The sequence below is a fragment of the Esox lucius genome, chromosome 13 (genome assembly GCF_011004845.1).
Source record: "Esox lucius isolate fEsoLuc1 chromosome 13, fEsoLuc1.pri, whole genome shotgun sequence".
Taxonomy (NCBI): domain Eukaryota; kingdom Metazoa; phylum Chordata; class Actinopteri; order Esociformes; family Esocidae; genus Esox; species Esox lucius.
Genome location: NC_047581.1, coordinates 26653651 through 26677486, shown reverse-complemented (window position 1 = coordinate 26677486; position 23836 = coordinate 26653651). Strand labels below are relative to the sequence as shown.

Below are 23836 nucleotides of genomic sequence, written 5' to 3'. Positions count from 1 at the left end.
CACTATGCTCAACTGTAGGTTTTTCCTTAAACCATACCCCTAAACTGGAAATCTAAATGGGGACAATAGAGCTTAATGTCCAACTTTCTCTAACCTTACCTAACCCTAACCCTAACCTCAGTGCCGTAACATTTATGCCTATGCATAAACTGGCACTAACGCTTAACATTAAAACAAACCAGTAATTCCTAAACCCAACTGTACGTCCTTCTGGAATAGATCATCTGATCAATGACTAAATTCTAAAATATTCTTAATAACGAATTATGTTCAGGCCTAAAAAAGACAGCTTTAAGTGTCGTGGTCCTGCGAGTTCATTCAGCGCGTGTCACGCAACACGTGCATCTGCCACGGTGTTTTTTTTGGTGGCGCTTGTGTTTACATCGTTGTCTACAGAATTTGACTTAAACATCTAATAACATTTTCTGTAGAAAAAAAACTAACATATCTACTGTAAATGGGTGGGCTACAGAAAAAGAAGGTAAGGATGCCTGTGAAATTAACTATCCAAAAACATAGTTACTAAGGAAGATGTTTAAAGCTATAGCTAAAGTTAGCACTTTGGCTAGCTGCTTTGCTAACTGCGTTGGTTTTAATGAGCACATCATATAGTTTTGGAACGAAAATGTTTACCTAACGATTTGCCTCATAGTCAGCTTGCTATAATATATAATTAATCTAATAATCAAATGGTGTAATAGATAGCTATATGTAATAAACTTGTAGTTTTACGTCTGCGTAGCTGAATGACGTTAGTGGAGTCATGCGGTTGATTCATATTGTTTTCAACCCTGCTAAATAACTGTTGTGTTTAAGTAATCATCTGTAGGGAAAACGTTATTGGCCCCTTTGTGAACTCAGTATAATGAAAGGGATAATTAGGGTAAAATGTTTATACTTTGTATAACTACCAAGCCTTATTTGGGTCTAAACAGTCCAATATAAATGTAAGTAACTTTGTTACTATGAGTGACTTTGTCAGCACCAGGTTGTAGAGGCACGTCATACGCATATCAAAATGTAATTTATGAAGACCTTCAGGAGAAAACATTTAATGCTTATCAGTCTGGGAAGGGTTCCAAAACCATTTTTAGGGCTCCAACGAGCTACGTTGGTTTAGGTCCTGACAAAACATCCAAGAATTAGGAATACAAGTCTTTCAGGAAGTCTCAAAGGACCCAATAAGAACACAATCTGCAGGCATCTCTTGCCTTGACTAAGGTCTGTGTTCTTGACTATATCAGAAAGATAGCGGTCAGCTGGACGTGTATGGTGCCTGACAGCGTTTTTGATTCAGTTCTCACAGGCTGCCAGCTTGAGAGAATAAATGCTCTCTTTACTACAAGTTGCTCTGGATAAGTGTACTGTTATAGGTACAAAAATTAGAAATGTAAAGACAGGTGGCAAGATATGTGATCCATGCCTGGTTAGCGGAAACCACTGCTAACTAAGAATAACATAAATTATTGTCTCAAGTTTGCCAAAACAAACACCTTGAGGATTGTCCAGGAAAATTAGTTCCAAATATATTGTTTGGCATGATGCTGAAAAATTCCTCCATCCAGCAGTTTGCTCATATGTCTAAATACACGTTGGGTAGTAACACAAAGGAATAAACTTGGTTCCTCCAATATCCAACAGTGTCTGACTGGTTGTCTTCATGTGTTGTAACTAAACCCTGTGTCTTGTTTCAGTATGAGAGGGGCTCTGCCACCAACTACATCACAAGGAACAAAGCTCGCAAGAAGCTGCAGCTGAGCTTGGCTGATTTCAGGTACTGAATTATGTTGTATTCTGCAAAAGAATGAGTACAAATGTATTGATACAGACGTTACAGGTTTTCCAAGCGGTTTGTTTGGAATGTTTAAGGTTCACCGCAATGTGGTAGTTATCTGCTTTTTGCAGCGCTGTTCTGTTCCTGGCTTGTATTTTCGGTTTGCATTATCAAACTATGATGCATTGCATATGATGTGCAATAAGTAAACAGTAGAGGAAAGTTCACTGTCAATCAGCTGATAGTATTCTTGGTTTTGATAAAGGATTTAGAAAATGTAGACCAGCGTAGTGGAAGTTGGATATTTTGTCTCAGGTGACCTCCTGTGTAAGTATGGTTGTATTTATTAATGTGGGGTTTCCAACTGCAGTCCACACTCTGAGCCATTTCCAATACATTTTTTAAATAAAATTTCTGACCAGATTTTGTGCTTTTTGTTTTTACCCACAGTTTTAATTGGTGGATGTTGTGCTGAGAATGACAACATTAAATTTTTTCAACAACTTGGCAATAAACACACCATGTTTATAGGGGACAAATCTTACTTAGTGTAGCTTTAACTGGAAAGCCATAATATTCCCATACGGGAGACCTGATGGATATGACTGCGGTCAATCTAGCCGACTCAAACTAGCTGTTTGTATTAAATGAAAGTAGGTTAATGCAATAGAACCCCCAACAGGAAATTCATATTTCTTCTCAAAAGAAGTCCGGATCAGATGTACAAACACTAAAACAAGTTCTTACTACATCGTACGTTCAGAAATGTTTAATGCATTAATGTGTCTTGAAATACTAAATATTCAACCAATAGAGCCAGACACGCGTATGTCTTGCGACTCAGACTGCTTTTCAGAGTGCTTTCATGAATGTTATGGTATAGCCACACACAATTTTGATGAACAGCTAGTTTGACCAAGTATTTTCAAGAGTCGGTTAGGTTGACTGCAGTTGAACACTGCGGTTAACCTAGCCAACTCTAGAAAATATTTGGCTATAATAGCCATTTGTAAAACATTTGCGGTCCCCTTTAAGTGTACAACACATCTCAAGAAATGTTTGATTAGATTAAACTTTGTCGTTAAACAGTACAGTACAACGAAATGTACTTTACATCTAACCAGAAGTGAACATAGAGTGCTTAAAAACTACTGTAGAAAAATGTCTGTATCGTGTTGGAGAAATTCACATTTAAATGTATAATGCATCTCTATGTTGACTTGAATTATGCTACAATTAAAGCTACTTATTATGGGAATTGTAATGTACATAATGTTTTAATGTAACTAAGTGTAACTGCATTCAAGTTGCCAGAGAGATGCATTATGCATTCCATTGTGAATCTTTCCAAATTGCTACATTAAAGTTTCTCTGTGGTGTATATACAGTTATGTCCGGAAATAATTGGACACTGACAAGTTTTATTTTGTCTGTTTACCACAATATATTAAAGTTACAGTTAAATAATGAATATGGGCTTAAAGTGCAGTCTCAGCTTTAATTTACAGATGGACAATGACCCAAAACATACTGGGACAGGAACCCAGGGGGTTTTAAGGCAAAAAAGTGGAATATTCTGCAATGGCCGGGTCAATCGCCTGATCTCAACCCAATCGAGCATGCATTTCACCTGCTGAAAACACAACTTAAGGCAGAAAGTCTGTAGACAGCTGTAGTAAAGACAAAGTTTTAAGTCAGGAACTGAGGGGTTAAAATTAAGAGACCACTGCAAATCAAATCCTTCTGTACCTCTCTCAAAACCTTCCTTTTCAACTTTTTTGGAAAGGAAAGACAAAGGTGCAGTGGTCTCTTCATTTTTTCCAGAGCTGTACTTGGTTTGCAGGCTTCTTGTGTGTCACTGTTATTTAGCTCGTAGGCAGACATAGTTAACAGAATGCACTATAAACTATGATTGGTCAAAACAGATGAGCCGTTTAATATTATTGGTCAAATAGACAACACCGGTCCTGTACCAGTTGGCGGGTGGAGAATAAGCAGTACCAACACATTTTAATGTGAGAACAAGTGAAAGTGGGAATAGTTGAAGTGGGAATAGTGACAAAGATGACAAGCAAAAGTTTTAAAATGATACTCTGATTTTAAAAGGGGAGTTTGAGCACTGGCCCATATGGGTCTGTGACTGTCTTTGTGTACTCACCCGATGTTAGGTCTTACTGGGCCAGGGCCAGCGGGCCGTCATTGATGTTGAACCTGGGGGGCTTAGGAAAACAGCCGACCAGAAACTATAGGCTGGATGACCTTTAGTCCTATAAAATGTCTACCGACAGGCAGAGGAGAACAAAAGAGACACATGAGGTTAAAAACGTTCATATGTAAAAGATAAAAAATGTAGCATGTTAATATGTGAAGTATAGAGATATTGCTTGTTATTTTGGTTGCTATTAGGGAGGACATTGTAGTGTGCATCAGCTGCTCTAGTGGACGTGGACAACGGGGCTTCTTTCAATTGAGTAGCCAGCTATCACAGGGGGCCGTCTGGTGGAGCGTGGTGTTACGGAGGTTGGGGTACCACCTTTGCCTATTTTTGAGCCTGGGAAAACCCTGCATTTAAAACTGTCATCCTCCACTGTTGAAATTGTGAGCGTAGGTCTGTGAGGTATCATGTTAATAACACTATCTGCAGAATCTTTGCTTGCTGAGGTAAGCATGGCCCAGCTCAATATTACATTTGATTGGAATAGGTTCCCTTTTCGTGAGAGTATTGATTTTCAATAGGCTAAACACTTAGCCATATCAATCAAACAAAAAGTATTCGTAGGACATATATAAGTTAACTTTCTTAATTAAAACTAAATTGAGCCTGTTTTAGCCAATAATGTTGGTCTTTAGTTGGAAACAGTCTTCTGACTGCTGTAGTGTGGCCATTTATAGATGTATGTGAGTCACCTATCCAGGTCAGTAGAACCACATTGTTTAAAAACTTTATTGGATCGGTTATATAGAAGGTACTGACATTGTCTTGACTCCATTTTTCCCCAAATGTAATAAACACAAACTTTATCTAATACTTTAGCTAATCAGCTCTACTAGCTAATGCTACATCCAGGCTGCGATTGTGTCTTGGCTAACTGAATGGATGGTTCGTTGTTCAAATTTTTCAGCGTCAGTGACATTCTGCCATACAATGCAAGCAGTTTCGCAGTAGTGGCAGAAAACCATCATTGAGCCTTGAGAGTGAGATTCTCCCAAACGTTTGATATTTTCTATTTTTCCCCTGGCACCGTCCTGAATGTTCTCTGTCTTCACTGCCATGGAGAAAAGCGGCTACAAGTAATAAATAAATTAATAAATGCCGGGTCAGACAACTTATTTTTAGTCCTTCCCTATTTTGTTTTTGTTTTCTCCCATTTTGTTTTCGTTAACATTATATGGAATTTTGCCAAGGCTTTTATGTAGAATAACTTAGTGGATGTAAGTGCCTTTGATACTTAATGCAGCTCTACTCTGGATGTGAATGTAATAACATCATGGCTTATGGCATCCGTTTCTGTAATGCCATGTTGACAGTCAGTGCCTGTTTATCTTCTTTTCCACACAGGCGCCTGTGCATTCTTAAAGGCATCTACCCTCATGAGCCCAAGCACAAGAAGAAAGTGAACAAGGGTTCCACGGCGCCCCGCACATTCTACCTGCTCAAAGACATCCGGTTCCTCCTGCACGAGCCCATCGTTAGAAAGTTTAGGGAGTACAAGGTATGGTTTTGTGTTACTCATTTGACAGCTTGGTGAAGACGTTGTTTGAAATGTTATTTAACCTTTTGGACAAAGGAGATTTTCTGGTTAACCTGTTTGGAAATGTAGTAATACTGCCTTGTCCTGTTTCGTTTGGGGTAGGTTTTTGTGCGCAAACTGAGGAAGGCCTATGGAAAGGCAGAGTGGACAGGGGTGGAGAGACTCCGGGACAACAAGCCTGGCTATAAACTGGACCACATCATCAAGGAAAGGTGAGGTCCCAATCCACTGCAATGAGAACTGGAAACAGCAAGGTGGCAGTGTTGACCTGATCATTATTTTCAAGAGCCTTTTTTTTGTCAACTGCTCTTCGAACTAAAATGTCTTTCCAGCTACAAAGTCCCATCTTTGCAAACCAGTAAATTGGTTTTGAAAATATATAATAAGAATGACAGTCGCCATCCGCTGTCCCTGAGTAATGTCTATGCTTTTCCCCAGTGTTTCAATTTTTCAAGTGGATGAAGTTTGAGAGCATATGAGCGTGAACATTTTTTTTTTCACATTCTAAATGCGTTTAGCCACCAAAACCACAGCTTAACCCAACCTTAATAGGATATCTGGTTTTGAGCCCTGTTTATTTCTCATATAATGATGATGGGGCTTTCACACTGACAAGCAGCAACACTGGCTCTGTTGTTGTCAGTGTATGAACATCTGAAATGCCTCTCAGCCCAGCAGCAGCAATGAATAGGCTGACGTCCACAAAGGGGGGTGCACATTATTTGGCCTCGTGCCTGTTTATTTAAAAAAAAAATGTCTCTTCCCTCCGGGAGAGATGGTGGGCAATGTTTGTGATGATTCCCAAACAACCTGTCAAACCTGATTATGTTGGTTTCTTAAGTCCAGAAGACGCCAACCAAAAGAGCTGACCATGGCGAAACAATCGAACAAGACTTGGAATCACTGATGAAATGTTCCCTCACCATTTCAAGAAAACTAAGTGGCCAGTGACGTATGATGACAGCTTGGAGCTGTATCCCCGGTTCACTGCCTCCATCTCTCTGTCGCGGCTCAAGCCACTCCGCCTGCTGCTTGGTTACCCCCTGTTCTGTGGAAGCCCCTGTGTGCCATGTCCTCCGTGTGTTCCTGACAATGAGTGTTGTGTTTGTGCCAGGTACCCCACGTTCGTCGATGCCCTGCGTGATATTGACGATGCCCTCTCTATGTGCTTCCTGTTCTCCACCTTTGCCCGCACGGGGAAGTGCCATGTCCAGACCATCACGCTTTGTCGGCGGCTGTCTGTGGAGTGGATGAACTACATAATCGCATCTCGCTCTCTTAAAAAGGTAGGAAGGGCAAGACTGCAAGGAGCAGGTCCTCAGTGAATATCTGTGTTGTGGATAGAATGCCCTTTCCAGTGGGCCGTTCTTCATCTTACAGTTCGTCCTGTATACTGTTGCAGTGTTATATGCCTGACATTTACTGTGGCTTCAGAAGTTAGTAAGAGTCCTTCACTTTCTTGGTTTTATGGACTACATTTAGGGTTCATTTAAATATATGTTGGTGTCCGCTTACACACAATACCCATAATTACTGAACAAAAACATTTTTAGATGTGTTTAGATTTCAATTTATTGAGAATATCTCATGTACATTAGTATACAGACGTTTTTATTTAGTAAAAGCTGCTTTGGCACTACTTTGGGCCCCCCACCCTTGTCAGAAGACATCCCCACAGCATGCTGCTCCCGCCACCATGGTTCACCATAGGGATGATGTATTATCCAGGTGATGAGCGGTACCTTGTTGTCTCCAGGTGTAGAGGTTTGTATTCAGACCTAAAAGTTAGTTAGATTTTGGTCTCTTCAGGCCAGAGGGCTTTTTTCATCTAACTCCAGATGGTATGTCAGTTGCATTTTACTCAGGAGTGGCTTCCATGTAGCCAGTTAACCTTAAAGGCCTGATTGTTGTCCAGTCTCTTCTGCAGAGTAACTCTGGAGCTCTCTTAGAGTGGCATTTTGGTTCTTGGTCACTCCCAGACCAAGGCCTTTGTTGCCTGGTTACTTAGTTTGGTTGACCAGCAGTTCTAGGCAGTCTGATTGGTTCCAGACTTCTTCAATTTCACAATGCTGAAGCCCACTGTGCTCCTGGGAACCGTTAATGCTTTTTCTGTATAACCATTCCCAGACCTATGCCTCTTATATAGATAGGTGTATGCCTTTCTAAATTATTTTCAATCACAGATGGACTCCTGCCAAATTCTAGATACATTTCAAATATAATCAAAGGACACAGGATGCATATGGCCATTTTGGAGTGTTATGGCAAAGGGTGTGAATACTAATGTGCATTAGATTTCATTTAAAAAATGTAATTAATTAGCAACCTTTTCTAAAATGTGTTTTGCTTTGTCATTGTGGGATATAGTGTGTAGATTAATGGCACAACAAATAATCAATAATCAATTAATTCAATAACACAACAAAATGTGTAGAATATGAAATGGTGTGAATACTTTCTGAAGCCACTGTAAATGAACCAATGAAATAGTTGCCTGTTTCCATATTGTATACAGGTGAATGAGATGTATTGATCTTCTTTTGGCTGGCAGGTCTTCCTGTCCATCAAGGGGATTTACTACCAGGCAGAAGTCCTTGGACAAGTTATCACCTGGCTGGTGCCTTATCAGTTTGCCCATGATGTAAGTGCTGATTGATCAGAGCAGATATTTGCCAAAGTCCATTGTTGACTTAACATTGTGTTACCATCTGATGGGGCCTGGAGAGATCAGTTTCAACTGATTCAGAGCCAAGAACTTGCCTTGAGTAAATGATATTGTTTGCAGAAGTACAAAGTATTTCAAATACAAGTCAGACTCCTGTTTAATGGATGAGTTAGGTTTTTTAGCCCTCTTTGTAATTGGTTTTAGTTATAAACAGCCTCTTATTAGTTCATGGGTAAGATTTTAACTGTACTATTAGCATAAATACAAGCATAAATGACCAGAACATTTAAGTTAATGTTTCATATGTTTTTATAGAAATTATTCAAATGATTTTAAGCTGTTAATTAGAGGAGTGAGAGAAGAGTATGGTAAACGCTCTTCTGTATTTTTATACTAAAGGTTAATAGGGACGAACACATCTCTACTATACCCGCTATCTGTTAATTATGAGCCAAAGATGCTTCTGTTGAACTACATGTTGCCGTCAGGTTTAACCTGTTCTTTCTCCGTCAGCATCCGACAGATGTGGACTACAGAGTAATGGCCACCTTCACAGAGATGTACACCACCCTCTTAGGCTTCGTCAACTTCCGCCTCTACCAAACTCTCAACCTGGTGTACCCGCCCAAGGTATCCCAGTCCCTGTCCCAACCTTGGGTCAAACACATCCTGAACGCCCCATCATTTTACCTCAGCGGACCGATATCGTGTAACAATTCTCAACTTTGTAGAATTGCTGTTAACTCCTCACCTTCCTCCAGCTGGACAGCAAGGCGGAGTCGGAGCTGAAGGCAGAGCATGAGGCGGACTACGCCATGGACTCTGAGAGCTACCTGGAGGTGGGCCTTTCTCCACTGTGGAGATTGATTTATATCCATGTAGAAACCTGAGGTTGTCTTGATGATTTCTCTGTATGTGAGTGGGCGGCCGGCCCCACATCCCCACTGTGATGGCACGCTTGTCAGTATGTTTTAAGAGGAAAAAACAACCCTTGGGTTTGGTTCTGTCCACAGAAACTGTCAGCTCTGAGTGCCAGCCTGGCGCGAGTGGTAGCCACTGCCGAAGAGGAGGAAAACCAGATGGACCAGTTTCCAACCGAGGGGGTAAGGAGACACCTTTATCATTTAGCCAACACCTTCATTCAAAGCCCCTTACAGCTATGTGCACCACACAATAGAATAATAGTGAGTATATTTTACACCCTGAATCAGCTTCAGCCCATTCAGTTCTAGAAGGGGGGGGGGGTGGAGCTGGTGAAGTACAACATTAGTTCTCAAAGACAACAGTGCTTGGACTGTAGATATGCTTGGGGTAGGGTTTCGGAAAATAGGCATGCACTTTGCTCTAGTAGCTTCGCTGCACTGGTGTTCTAATCTGGACATCATAGCCAGTTCCACTCAGTTTGTTCATTGCAACCCTCATGTTGGAGTCTTAATTGAGGATGAGGTGGAACAGAAAACCAGCAGGCTGAGCACCTTGTAAGGTAAGATTAGAAAACCCCCATTCTACTAGATCCACCATAGGGCTGACGGGGCAGCGAAGAGCTCTTACTGGGCTGACCGGGATCTGTCAGGTCAGGATGACAAAGAGGTCTGAGGTAGCAGAACAGAGCTTCGGTAGTGATGTCCAGTTTCAGCTTAGCCTGAAGGTGTTGGGGGGGCTGTTTCCTCTGATGCTACTTTAGCAAACTACGTGGACCTTAAGACAACGCAGTTTGTAAGAAGATTGAACCCCTGGCAGGAAGGCTGGGCATGACTGAATACTGGATTAGATGCTGGGGTTTGATGGCACAACCAGGGAGCCCTAGCACCCTCTGAGGTGATGGGCCGACGTCCCAGCAGAGGAATCGCCCCCTGGGTAGGACTGCAAGAATAGTTCAGTGTAGTCCATCTGTTAATGATAGGAGAGACTGTGATTATAAGTACATTTTCCATTTGCATATTACTCCCTTTCAGATCCCTGTTGTCCACTAATTTTTTTTATAGAATGTACTGATCCGAATGTAATCTCATATTTTATGTAGTATTTTTATTAAGACATTTGTGGGTGATGTAAAAACAGCTTGATGAATTAATTGGTCACAGAAGGACTACTTGAGTGGCCAAACAAACCGGCAGTACAAGGAATCCTGTCAGCCTATTAGAAATGTGACACTGGGGAGCACAACTCTAGGGTCTCCTGAAATTGGGTTTTTGTAAACAACATGATGAAACTAATCCCATCCTGCCAACTGCCCTTCTAACAGATATACACCTTTTCTGCAGGAGGACCAGGAGAACCTGGAGGCCAGAGAGAAGGAGCAGAAAGAGCAGGAGGCCCATAAGAGGCTTTTCGAGGGGCTCAAGTTCTTCCTGAACAGGGAAGTTCCCAGAGAGTCACTGGCTTTTATCCTGAGGTGAGAACCTGTCCCCCACGTTTACCCCAGCTTTCCTGGACTGCTCAATTGTGTTTAAGTGAAAATTATGGCAGTTCAACTTCTCTGCACATATGAAGCAAGCAGGCAGTCATATCAAATTATATTTCCATGGTCCATTACCAGCTTTGTATGAGGTTTTAAAGTTAGGTTCTGTTTGACTTAACATTCTATGAAGTAGAGTAAGACATTATTGGTATAATAAATAGATACAGTTCAATGAGTTGTATAAATCACCATTATCTTGCTTGGTAGTAAAGCAAATAGCTATAAGTTTGTAAATCAAATATTGTTACATTGTTTGCTGCCTGTAGCTATTTGCTTTCAGTTTAAAAACTTAGTTCTTTATTACGACTAAATATGGCTATTAATGTTGACCTTGTTAAAATACTGAGGTCAGTGATGGTAATCAGTGAAAATGAGGCTAGCTTATCTATTGTTGGATCTAGATCAATATTTATTTATGATGCCCAAATATATCAGCTTTTTCCCCCATCCTCCCATTTTCAGTGGCTACAGCTAGAAATGAAATAGCTTTTACATTAAAATTGGCCATAAGGATGAAGGTAATATTAATTAACCTTTTTTGTTTTCTGGTTTGCAAAATTCTTTCCCGTTCTCCAGGAATGTTTCATTCCTTTGCTAACTAGATACAGTATACGTTATGCTAATTTAACGTCATATTTCTCTAATTGTAAATTCAACGTATTGTCATAAATGATGTGGGCATCACAGCCAGACAGGCAAGTTCCTATTTATTGGCCATGTGGATTTGTGACCAGGTTGGGACAGAAGCAAGCGTCAGCTGACAGGCTGCAGAAGTAGGAATTATACTGAATTACAAAGTATGCTGAACATGTTTGAGGGTTTATCTACTGTTCCGTCGTTGGATCTTTTTCTCATGTCGCTCTGGCTAGTTGCTGTTCTTGTGTTTTAATATCTACATTAAAATAGATGTGAAAAGTGTGTTTAGTATTTTGCCCATTGTGTCTAGGAGAGGACCGCGTTACGCAACATGATGGAAAGTCCACTTAAAGTGGAATAAAGACTAATGTCTAATATTTATTTATAAGTTCATAAGTCACTTCTTCATGAATAAGTAGTAGTTGGACTGTCTCTCTATGCATGCAACTCTTTCACTCCAGGAGAGCAGGGTGGAGCTAGCTTGATTGCTGTGTCAGAGGGTTAGATTTCTCTCCCCCCAACTAATAACATTTGATAGAACTTTGTGAAGTAACGGTTATCTACTAGGCATGGATGAGCAAGTGCACCATTATCTGTATCTGTTCAACCAACTAAATTATCTGTATTCGTACTCTGAATGAGTGTGGCTTAAACCGGAAGTGGGTGGGGCAAACCAGACATTTTAAATTTACGCCTGAAATTGATGTGGGTTGATCAGAAGTTGCTATTTTTACTAAAAAAATATTTACAGAACAGCTTCAGAATTGAGCTTCAGAGTAAATGTCTTCACCGGTCCACCAGACCTGCATGGTCTGGGTCCAACATTGGTACTTTTTTCTCATCTTAGGAATCTGCAGTTCCCTCTAGGCTGTTTAAGCCAGGCCAACTGTTTGGTTCTTGTATAATGTGATGTTCATATTTTCAAAACAATTTCATTTTCCATGCATTGAATGCATTTAGCCCCCTGATCTTGACCTGCGCTGGTGTGGTGTGGGTCCTGCAGGTGCATAGTCGTGGGAAAGTGTGGTGTGTTTGGGTATGGTATTCTCCACTGCTTTCATTCCTTTGTAAGTCACGCTGCTGAAACGGGTGCCTTTTGGGGATCCAAACTCTATTAAGATATCGTTCTGCAATCAGTTATCCCCAGGTTAAGTGGAGAAAGATTTATAAAATATTAGAATTTTGAGTTCTTCTCTTCCTTAAGGACAAATATATAGGAATGGACCAATATGCAGATGAATATTGACAAGTAATGCCACCGTTGGATATAGGAAATTGCCGGTAGGATATGTCCGTATACAGCTAGTTTGACCAAGTTTCTTCAAGCCGGCTCTTGAAAATACTCGGTCAAACGAACCGTTTGTAAAAATTGTGTGCGCGGCAATACCATAATATGTTAAAGATCTCTGAAAAGCAGTCTGAGTTGCAAGACACGTGTGTCATGCTCTATCGGTTGAATATTTAGTATTTCAAGACACATTAATGCATTAAACATTTCTGAAGGTACGATGTAGTAAGAACTTATTTTAGTGTCTCCGGACCTCTTTTGAAGAAATAGGAATTTCCTATTGGAGGTTCTATTGCATTAGCCTCCTTTTATTTATTACAAACTGCTAGTTTGACCTAGTATTTTCAAGTCGGCTAGGTTGACCACAGTTTTTAACTGCGGTCAACCTAGCAGTCTCTTGGAAATACTTTATCGGGCATTGGTGCAGAACCACTTTCTGACTGGTTAGTAATTGCAAAATGCTGTAATTGTTTTTTTGTGCGTGTCAGGTGTTTTGGTGCCGAGGTGTCCTGGGACCAGTCCCTCTGCATAGGTGGAACCTACGACGTGACCGATGAGAGCATCACCCATCAGATTGTAGACCGGCCCAACATGGACAAGCAGTACATCAACAGGTGAAGGCGGACAGATTATATTATATTCCTACACCTCGACGGGTAAAGGTGGACAGCCAGTCAGACCAGATTAGATTATATTCCTACACCTCGACGGGTAAAGGTGGACAGCCAGTCAGACCAGATTAGATTATATTCCTACACCTCGACGGGTAAAGGTGGACAGCCAGTCAGACCAGATTAGATTATATTCCTACACCTCGACGGGTAAAGGCACACAGCCAGTCAGAACAGATTAGATTATATTCCTACACCTCGACGGGTAAAGGCGGACAGCCAGTCAGACCAGATTAGATTATATTCCTACACCTCGACGGGTAAAGGTGGACAGCCAGTCAGACCAGATTAGATTATATTCCTACACCTCGACGGGTAAAGGTGGACAGCCAGTCAGACCAGATTATATTCCTACACCTCGACTGATGTGGGAAGTCTGACCGACCTAAACAGTTTATATGCAGGCATTTCATCTGTTGTCTTGCAGTTCATTTGATAGAGTGGTCTAAGGCAGCGGTTCCCAAACCTTTTCAGTTACTGTGAGATCAACAGGATTTTCCTGCTACAGTAACACTGATCTCATGGGGCTATTCAGAGCCCTGTTACCCCTGATTGGGAACCACTGATGTAAGCAGACACGTGCGGTCAGCATGGTTTCTGATCTCCTCGCTCAGACACCCCCGGCTTCCCCATCTTTCCAGCACTCTTCTATCTCTTCCATTCAAATTCACTTATACAAAATAACATCTGTTTCTTCAAAAACAGGTTGCAACCTCACCCCTGTCTTTCCCGTTACCACATTTCAATTCAGCCAAGCTACTTTCCGGGGCTAATCTCAGACCCAAATGACCATGGGCTTTTTGTCTGTGCGCTGCCTGGCTGCTAACCGTTTCTGGTTGGGGGTTCCCCTTCAGTCTCCCTTTAGAGATGGGCTCTGCCCGTCTTCACAATGGCCCCTTTCAGAGTCTGTTCTTGCTTGGGCTGGTCAAAGGCCCCTGTTATCCGGGGGGGGGGGGGTTGATTGCTGAGCCACAAGTCACAGACCTTTTCCTTCAGTCCTCGTTGAAGAGCTGAGCTGTACACACCATCTCCTATTACAGCCCTGCTGCATCCTGTCATTCATTTAGCTGTTATGGCCAGTAGACATGACACAGCCACAATGTTGGGAATGTTGTCAAGTCCTTCTAGAACGTTTAAATGGAGTAGTTCCAAAGGCATTAACCCCACCGTTCTGATACTTCAGAGCATTATTTGAAAGAAGACAAGTGTTCCTTCCATTTTGATATGTTCCTGTGTAGAAGCGTTGCAGTAGTTATATAAAAGACTCACGTGTTTTTGGGGGCGGGGTCTTGTGGTGTCCAGGTACTACATCCAGCCCCAGTGGGTGTTTGACACGGTCAACGCCAAGATGCTCCTGCCCGTTGAGGACTACTTCATCGGGGTGACGCTGCCGCCGCACCTGTCGCCCTTCGTGGAGGAGAAGGACGGTGACTACGTGCCCCCTGAGAAGCTGAAGCTCATGGCTCTGCAGCGCGGAGAGAAGCCTGGTATGAACTGAGCTGAAGCTCTGCGTGATGTCACAGGGTTCTGTTTTGATGTATGTCAGGTTTAACTGAACATCAACTTTCTTTTAAGGACAAGATGATGAGGAAGACGACGACGATGATGATGATGACGACGAGGAGGAGGAGGAGGAGGAGGACGACGATGACGGCGACGATGACGAGTTAACTGAGGAGAGGAATCTGAAGAAAATGGAGAATCAGCGAGCCCAGGGCAAGGTGAGAATAAGAATGTCTAGATGTTTCACCATCAGAAGGCCAGGTGTTTTGTTACGTCATCCAATGATACTCCCTCAAATACCTCCTGAAGTGGATTTGAAATTGCGTGCTAGGACCTCCATGTGACAAATTTCTACTCATTTTTAAAGATGTATTATGTTGTTTGGCTCAGTCTGACAAATGTTTATTTTATTTTTATTTTATTTATTTTTTTAAACAGATATTTGTTTTCGCTTGCTAGCATGCTAACATTAGTTGTTGAAGGCTTACACGGGAACCAGTTCACCCCAAATTAAATGTCATGTTCTTTGGAATTCTATTGTCTCTTCCTGCGTTTATTGGTGAAGTCCCAATAGGAGTTGCTGTCCCAGGCTTCTATCTGCTGTGTGGAAGCCTGGGGTTGAGCCTCCCTGTATGGGTCAGGGTACCACCAGGACACACCTTCAGACTTGTCTCTGCTCTCCAGACTCTAGCAGTAAAGGTGACCCCCGGTAAAGTCAGACCCTGGGAAACTGGCTCTGTGGGGAACCGTGTGCGTCTGGAGCAGGAGGAGAAGGCGGAGGAAAAGCGTCTGGCCATCATGATGATGAAGAAGAAGGAGAAGTACCTGTATGACAAAATCATGTTTGGCAAGAAGAGGACAGTCCGAGAGGTGAGTGGTCGTCGCCACCAACTGACTTATGGCGCTTTACTAGTCTTCCTCAATACATTGTTAGTGTGTGTGTGGATGCATGTTGGGGGGGGGGGCGGGGTCTCATTTATTATAACAATAGATTCTAACAGATTTCTAACCAAATGATCAATGGAATAACTTCAGAGGATGTAATATTCATGGACACAGAGGTTGATCTCCACAATATCTCCACCAATCAGAGTTGGCAGAGTTGCAGTGAATTAGCTTGAAAACCACTAAATGTTCCCTCTGTTGGGTGTTTAAAATGTTCCTAACCAGACGCAGTCCTGCTGGCTGCTCTCTGTGTTGAACTATGGATAATGGTTAACAGGGTTTGAATAGCTGTCTCACTTACTGAAACGATAACCTCTTTGAAAGGACGGGTCATCTTGGTTGCTCACCTATTCATTCTCGTTTTACTCTGCAGTTTATTAACTTGTGCTTCTCCTTGCTAGGCAAACAAACTGACTGCCAAGAGAAAGGCCCACGAAGATGCCAGCAAGGCAGAGAAGAAGGCCAAGAAACAGTAGCCACCGAACTGTGGATATTCATCAAGGACTGGTGATGATTTTTACAGTTGTGAGACTCATGAGTTTGTTTGTAAAAGAAAGTGTGCATGTTTCCCATGGGGAATGGGATGCGTGTTAATATCAGGTCACATGTTGACTCCCTCTGACTTCATTGTTCCAAAAGATTTTCCACCTGGCTTGTCAACAGTTGTGATGTGAATTTCTGTTCTTATTTGAACTCTTATGCTGGTCTGGACTGTTTAGGTTCCTGAACAATATTTCCATGTTTCACCCTCTTTTAAACTATTATGTGTAATTAAATGGGGTTCTGTATTCTTCAGTACAAAACTGTCTGTGTCAATTTTTTGTCTACTGTTAATAAATAACAAGCCCTAGTGTCATCATTTAAAAAATAAAAAAGATGCTTTGTTTAAATTGTTCTTCAATAGACCTGGTGAGATGTGACTAGAGAAACTAGTACATTTCTTGTAAAAGTTGAAGGTAGTTTTATTACCTGCTCTGCCAAAGCTAAAATAATTTTGCCTTTACACTTCATATTATGTCTTTTCTGAGTAAAATGGGCTAGTTGCCTTTTGTCTTTCTCCTGACTGACCTGCCACCCTGTATTGAAGGTATCTTATGATTCAACAAGAAAAGCTTGTTTGCATGTCTTGTCTTTGGATTGGACCTCATCAGCTTTCCTTCCAGCACTGCTATAAACTAATCAACCGAAGATCTGCCATCTTACTGCTGGATATAGAAATTCTCCTATTGGAACTAGAGTTCTTTTAATTCTTATTAAGACTTCCTCCAGACCTTTCTTTATGCAAGGTTTTAGTGGTGTTGGACATCATGAGTGTGCGATTGTAATTAAATACTTACTGTTACTTCACCGCAGCACTCACTGGGAGTCATTCTCTTAGGTTTGGCTGGGCTTTAATAATTCATTGTTGCTGGCAGTGTCTCAGAGTGGAAGGAGCCTACCTGGTTTCATGTGTGTTGGTGTGTTGGTGGCCCAGTCAGGCCTGATATCAGGTGGAATCCAACGCCACCACACGAGGTCTGTGGTGTAGATGGAGGCAGAAATCAGCCGTGTCGCAGTACCTTTTCACAGTGCTGGACTCTGGTCCTCCTGGTTGCTGCAGTGGCGTGGCGCCGCTGTCCCGTTTGTCTCCGGCCTGCGGCGGGAGTTCCCTGGTGGGGGCTGTCTGTCCAGGCCTGTGGGTGATGATCACGAGGGCCCCGCCCTTTGACCTAAGAGCGTCTCCTGATCCGCGTACAGACCCCCCCCCACCCACAAGCATCATCTGCGTTCCACACATGCCCGCCCAGTACGGGTCACAGCCTGGCACTCAGGGCGGGCGGGCGCCCGCCATAACGCTGCTACCAGTTAACAAAAGGCTGAGTGTTGAGGCTGGGCTGGGTGACCCATGTGATCCCTATGCCATGTCGTTGTTGATTAAAGGGCTACAGTGTGCTGAGGGGAGGGGTGGCGCCCACCACCTCTTAATGCAGTGGTCAGTGGCTGTATGACCCCCCTTATGGGTGTCTACCAATAGACTCCTCCGTCCCAGACCCGTATGTCCGGGACCTTTAATGACACAATATGACTGCTCTAGCAGATGGTAGTGGTGTTAAATACAGATTAATTGAAATGTAATACTGTGTCTTTTCAGAGTGTGTAACACCACGGTGCATGTTCTGTTGTCTGCATTGTCGACTTTTTAAGATATCGCCGTCTTCGTTGCCATTGTTTAATTAATATTTCTATTGAACCAGTTTTTCTCAGTGATCTAAATGCTCCGCTTGCCAACAAGACTCCGTTAGACGGAGCCAGGTTCATTGAATTGTCACAAGACCTTTCTGCCTTGGTTCTCATTTGTTTTATACTGTTCGCCAGCCATTCTATATCAGTTTGCGGCTTAGTCTCCACTCCAGTGTCTGCTCTCAATAGCCTTCTGTATGCAGCCGGAGAATAGAGCCCATCCTCTCCCTCCCGCTCTCTTACATCCCTCCTTTGTCTGTTCCTTTCTCTCTCATTCTCCGTCTACCACACACGCACACACGCTTGCTTTCACTCTCTCCTAATCTCTCCCACGCACCCCACCAATTGCAGTTCCCCTGACAGGGAGCCCTGACGTCACCAGCGCCTGGATGGACCGCCCTCATGGAGCTCTATTCAGCTGGATCCCTTTCCGAGTTGAAAGGATCAGGTGTGCATGAGGGGAAGGGACCACCTCTCAGGTGAATGGGCTTCAGCGCATTGGGCACAATACAGTGTGTATCCATTAGGAAGTACTTGACCATGTGGGGTTGTGACACTGTGTGTGACCCGTTGTGTGCAGGCAAAAGTGACCAGTCAACTGGACGATCCCTGTGAGACCTAGTGCTATGCACTCGAAGGAAATGCAACTGAACTGTGTTTCAGCTTCAGTGGCATTTTTTAACCAACTGCAGTTCTGGGATTTCTGCAAAACAGAGTAAGTGTTACTTAAAGTATCATGTGGTTTTATTGGAAAATCTGTAATGTATGTGAGAGTGTTCTAGTTGTAAACGTCAGTTTGTTTTTTGAAAGCAGGTATTGGACTGTGCAAATAAACCTCTCAAGTGTTTTACTTGAAATGGAAGTTGAAGAAAGCAGATGTTAATGCTTCGTTCAGACTTGAGTCTTTTTGGGCACTGCCGTTGTGATGAAGTACACTGTAACATCCATTCAGTGTCCAGAATGGCATAAATTATATCAGCATATGCTTATGAGACTGGAGGTTAGGGCAGTATTAGGTAATCATTTGAAATATGGAGTAATGAGTGGCTTTTAACCTTCCCCATTGAATTTAATTTGAATGGCATGGTGGGCATTTCATAACATCTGCCTGTTATGACCACACTGTATTTAGAGTATACCATATGAAACTCAAATTAATATATTACTCCACAGTACACAGCCATTTTTACCTACGTTTTAGGTCTCTGCCAGTGGCTGGGGACAGGAAATAGGGCAGTAGGTGACCTGGCATATACAGCTCTAACATACAGCTGTGGAACAAATGAAGAGACCACTGCACCTTTTTCTTTCCTTTCCAAAAAAGTTGAAAAGGAAGGTTTTGAGTGAGGAACAGAAGGGTTAAAATTAAGAGACCACTGCAAATTAAACGCTTCTGTTCCTCACTCAAAACTTTCCTTTTCAGCGGTTTTGCTAAGGAAAGAAAAAGGTGCAGTGGTCTCTTCATTTGTTCCACAGTTGTATAGAGCAATGGGACAATAACCTGAAGGATGCTGGTTTGATTCCCTGAACTGAAACAGTGATACATCTGTCAGTGTTCCCTTGAACAAGGCACTTAACTCTTCCGCCAAATAAGAATGTCTGCCGATGACTGAAATGTAATTATGCAATAGAGTACATATCAATACCCAGGTGAATTTGAAGGTTGAACAGCTCAATGAAAAGGTTGCTGTTTTGTGGGGCGTACCACTTAAACGTTTGCCATATTCTTGGTGGCCTGGGCTGGCTCTGAGCTCAGGGAGAATGCCCCCTCACATGCCTGCATAATGGGCACTTCATGGAACTCAGACGGAAGAACAAGACTCAGCAAGACGCTACTTCATCACAGACCAACCAGCAGTTGACGATTTTCTTTTACGTAAGAACACCGTTATCACTCAAATGTCTGCGAGATGGGGTGGGTAATAACTGATGTTAGACACTCATTCACAGATATCAGAATATGCCTTTTGGGTAGGCCTTTTGAGGAGAAATTGAAACTTCAGTGTTGACTGAGGAGCGTTCTGTCAAGTTGGGAGTAATATGATTTTTCTTGTTTTGGTTTGGCTTTGCTATAGATTCTCCAGGATGTAACCTTTGGGATCCGAGTGACCCTATATATCTCATGTTTATTCATCGTCTGGGTCAATGTCTTCAATCTGATATGTTAGAACGGGTGAAGACCTGAACTGGATCACCTTCCAGCTCTGTGCATTATTCATCAATGGGACAGATGAGACAAACACAGGCTGTGGAAGGCCGTGCTGTACTGCAGTTTCACTTTTCATTGTTTAAAAGCACTGCAATTTCAAAAGAAAAATGTTGAATTATGAGTGCACGTAACTGAAATAAAATCTAACAATACAACATAAGATGAGACAATTTTAAAAATGCCAAGGGATAAACCTCAAAGGATCCAACCGAGTGGATGTTTATAAGTTGCTCCTTTACCCGAGACATATACGTTAGCACTGTGACTGAGCAGCTGCACTGTGTATGCCCTAATAATTGGGCACAGGAGACAGTGGCTCTAGGTGACTAAAAGATTCCATGTCAATTGAACAGTGGGGATAATTGATTAACCTGGACCTGTGTAGTTCAGTCAGTAGAGCATTGAACCTCTCAGTTACCTAGTGTTTACAACACCAGTGTTGGGAATCTGATTCCCACGGGGTAGTACGGGGAAAATAAATGAGGAAAATCAATGCACTCAGTACTGCAAGATGCTGTGGAGATGAACGTCTGCTAAACCACATAAACGTAAACACCCCCAAAAAAGCTGCGGTACACTGGATAAAGATCGATCTATTTATTTCTGTTTCAGATAAGCCGTTATTTTGGATCATGTTTGGCAAGCACGGGAGGCAATGGAGGTCGATGTGCAAAGGCTTGGTCCTGGGTACTCTACTCACCAGCTGTATGATCCTGCTCTACTGCCTTTCTGCTCCCCAGGTCCACTTCAATCTGCTTGAGTAAGACCCACACCATTCATATTGGAGAAGGTTGACGCTGTGGTCCGGCATCCAGTGGCAGTAGATACAATCCTACTCAAGATATACCTTGAGTAGGATTATATTTTCGTGATATAGACGGCCATTTTTTTAAATATGAATTCAGATAACAAGCTACTGCACTATGAGAGGCTAAAAGAGCTTTGGGCTCCTCTACCGCTTCCATTAATGATCAATCAGTTTGTTTTGTTCATTATTTGATCATGTGTTGACTGATACAATGATTTTCTTTGATAATGTGTGGTCTGTGTATGTTTGTTCTCCATAGGGTGCCAGTGCCTTACTCCTGCGCCCATCGACCAGCCCCAACCCATGTCAAACCAATCATAAACAGCTCCCAACACACTGTAGGGCTGGCAGGCGTCTGCACGCCCAAAATGGACATTATGTTCATGAAGACCCACAAGACAGCCAGCAGCACGTTCCTCAACATTCTGTTCCGCTTCGGGGAGAAGCACCGGCTCAAGTTTGCCTTCCCAGATGGCCGTAATGATTTCTTCTACCCCTCTCCATTCGAGCACACCATGGTCAAGGACTACAGGCCTGGCATGTGCTTCAATATCATTTGCAACCACATGCGCTTCAACGCACCTGAGGTGGCCAAGGTGCTTCCCACAGACATGTCCTACATTACCATCCTCAGAGACCCAGCCGAGCTTTTTGAATCCTCCTTCCACTACTTTGGCCGACTGGCACCGATGACCTGGAAAATACCAGGCGAGGACAAGCTGGGGGAGTTCCTGCACGACCCCCACTACTACTTTGACCCAGATGGCTTCAACTCCTTCTACTTAAAAAATCTGCTGTTTTTTGACTTTGGACAGGACAACACTCTGGAGCTAGGGGACCCCAAGGTGGAGGAGGGCATCCATGCTATTGCAGGTCGCTTCCACCTGGTTATGATGGTGGAGCACTTTGAGGAGTCCTTAATTCTGCTCAAGGATGCCCTCTGCTGGGAAATGGATGACCTCCTCTTCTTTAAGCTCAATGTCAGAAAGGACTCCACCGTGTCCAAACTGACCCCGGAGCTGAGGGCCCGGGCCTTGGAGTGGAACGCTGCGGACTGGAAACTTTACCAACACTTCAACACCACCTTCTGGAGGAAGGTGGAGGCATACGGGAGCCAGCGGATTGCTGATGACGTAGCACAGCTCCGGAGAAGGAATGCAGAGATGGCAGCCATCTGTATTGAGGGAGGCCATGCGGTGGACGCAGTGAACATCCAGGAGACAGCCATGAAGCCCTGGCAACCTATTGGGGAGAAGTCCATCATGGGCTACAACCTGAAAAAGAATGTGGACAAGGCCCACCGCGAGCTGTGCCGTAAAATGCTCACCCCCGAGCTGCAGTACCTGACAGACCTAGGAGTCAACCTTTGGGTCACTAAACTGTGGGGTCATGTGAGAGACTTGATCAACTGGTGACTTGAGAGACACTTTAGACAGCGTGGATATAGGGAGAAAGAGAGAGACAGAGATATATAGAGAAGGGAAAGAGAGAGAAAGGGAGAAAAGACAATGTGGCTTCCTGTGATTGTTCTTCTGTTTGGCCCTTGTGAGAGAGCTACAAGTGATTGGGACCACAGCGATCTGCAGTTTTGTTGTTTAGCAGTGGTTTGAGATAGTTTGTGAACCCTTTTTTGTATTTCTGCCAAAGCTTGACCTAAAATGTGATGAGATTTTAAGTTCTAATAGCAGAAAAAATGCAAACCAGAATAAATACACGTTTACGCCCTCATTTCATTATTGAGCAACATTCAGTTAATTTGTTGGAAAAAGTATCTGAGCCCAGATTAATATCTTTAAAGCATATTAAAAATAGTCAAAAGTTTAGTATTTTGTCCAATAGTATTTGCATGCAATGAAAATATGTCATACTAAAAACTTCTTAAATGCACATTAATATTTTTTTGGGGGGTGGGGGGCAAATGTTATGTTTTGGCAAATAGTTAGTCAATAGTGAATTATGACTGGAGTCGTCTGAGGCATGTGGAAGTGGATGGGAAGCATGTTCCGGAGTCAGTGAGTGTGAAGACTCTCGGAAGAGGAGTTCAGGTGATGGAACTGGTTTTGGTGAGATGGGAATTGAATGTAACAGTGGATTTTTTAATGTTGTTTATTTGGAGGATATCCCGACCATAAATGTATGTAACTTGAATTTATTTAAGTGATTAACCTTGAGGTTCACAAACCATACTTCCAAAAAAAATGTGATGTTGGTTCAATCTGCTTAATTTAATCACAATCTGCTTAATTTAATCACATTCACTATCTATAATTGGGATTTGAGATTACTTGAAAATCACATTTTTGGTCAAGTGTATGTAGAAAAACTGAAAATACTAAAGGGGTCACCAAAGCCTTGTTTTAATTAATATCTACCTCTATAGTACACAAAATGCCCCAATTCATGTTGTTATGCAAATTATTACATTTATTTGCAGATAGAACCTTCTAGCCCAAAATTGGATGAGACAGCTTGACCTACATGGCCTGTATGAGACCATACAGGGTTTTGTTTTGGATAGCTTCCTCAATAATTTGGATGATGTCTTCCTCTTTTTTTTTTTTGCAGTATTGCCTTATTTGCCAATGTGATATGCAAAATATAATGCACCTGATATATTCTTGGGAAATGCAACCTTTGCTTTACAATCTGAATATACATGAGGGACAATTTATGACAATAAAATGGAAATTCTGAATGCTCAGATTAAATCTATCCATTAACAAACGGCCTGGCCAATCTTAGAAAATTTGAATTTTCTTTTATTTTTTAAATAAACACAAAATTCTTAATTAAAATGTACAATTCAAAGATTACGTGTCTGTGAATGCGTGTTTTGTCTGAGTGTTATGCACACCCATTTTTCTTATTGCCCTCTAAGGGGAGGCGAATGCATTCAATCCCATG

At 42.4% G+C, this 23836-nt stretch overlaps 2 protein-coding genes across 4 annotated transcripts; both read left to right on the top strand.

Annotated features, from left to right (window-relative positions):
• Positions 1-309: 309 nt before the first annotated feature.
• On the top strand, positions 310-16493 carry pes (pescadillo). Its single transcript, XM_010876739.5, has 15 exons — positions 310-481; positions 1695-1774; positions 5334-5487; positions 5629-5738; positions 6641-6812; positions 8078-8167; positions 8705-8821; positions 8953-9030; positions 9205-9294; positions 10456-10586; positions 13065-13190; positions 14550-14734; positions 14823-14968; positions 15435-15620; positions 16097-16493. Exons 1-15 carry the CDS (start codon positions 458-460, stop codon positions 16169-16171), a joined length of 1764 nt encoding a protein of 587 aa, XP_010875041.2. The 5' UTR covers positions 310-457; the 3' UTR covers positions 16172-16493.
• Positions 16494-18311: 1818 nt separating this feature from the next.
• On the top strand, positions 18312-23492 carry gal3st1a (galactose-3-O-sulfotransferase 1a). 3 transcript variants are annotated; one of them, XM_020052268.3, is made up of 4 exons: positions 18316-18394; positions 18496-18630; positions 20737-20884; positions 21192-23492. In XM_020052268.3, the coding sequence occupies exons 3-4, from the start codon at positions 20757-20759 to the stop codon at positions 22345-22347; spliced, it is 1284 nt and encodes a 427-aa protein (XP_019907827.2). In that variant the 5' UTR covers positions 18316-18394; positions 18496-18630; positions 20737-20756; the 3' UTR covers positions 22348-23492. The 3 variants fall into 3 exon arrangements, with proteins under 3 accessions (XP_010875040.2, XP_019907827.2, XP_019907828.2); XM_010876738.4 differs by having other exon boundaries at positions 18312-18630; XM_020052269.3 differs by lacking the exons at positions 18316-18394; positions 18496-18630 and adding an exon at positions 19738-19791.
• The last annotated feature ends 344 nt before the right edge of the window (positions 23493-23836 follow it).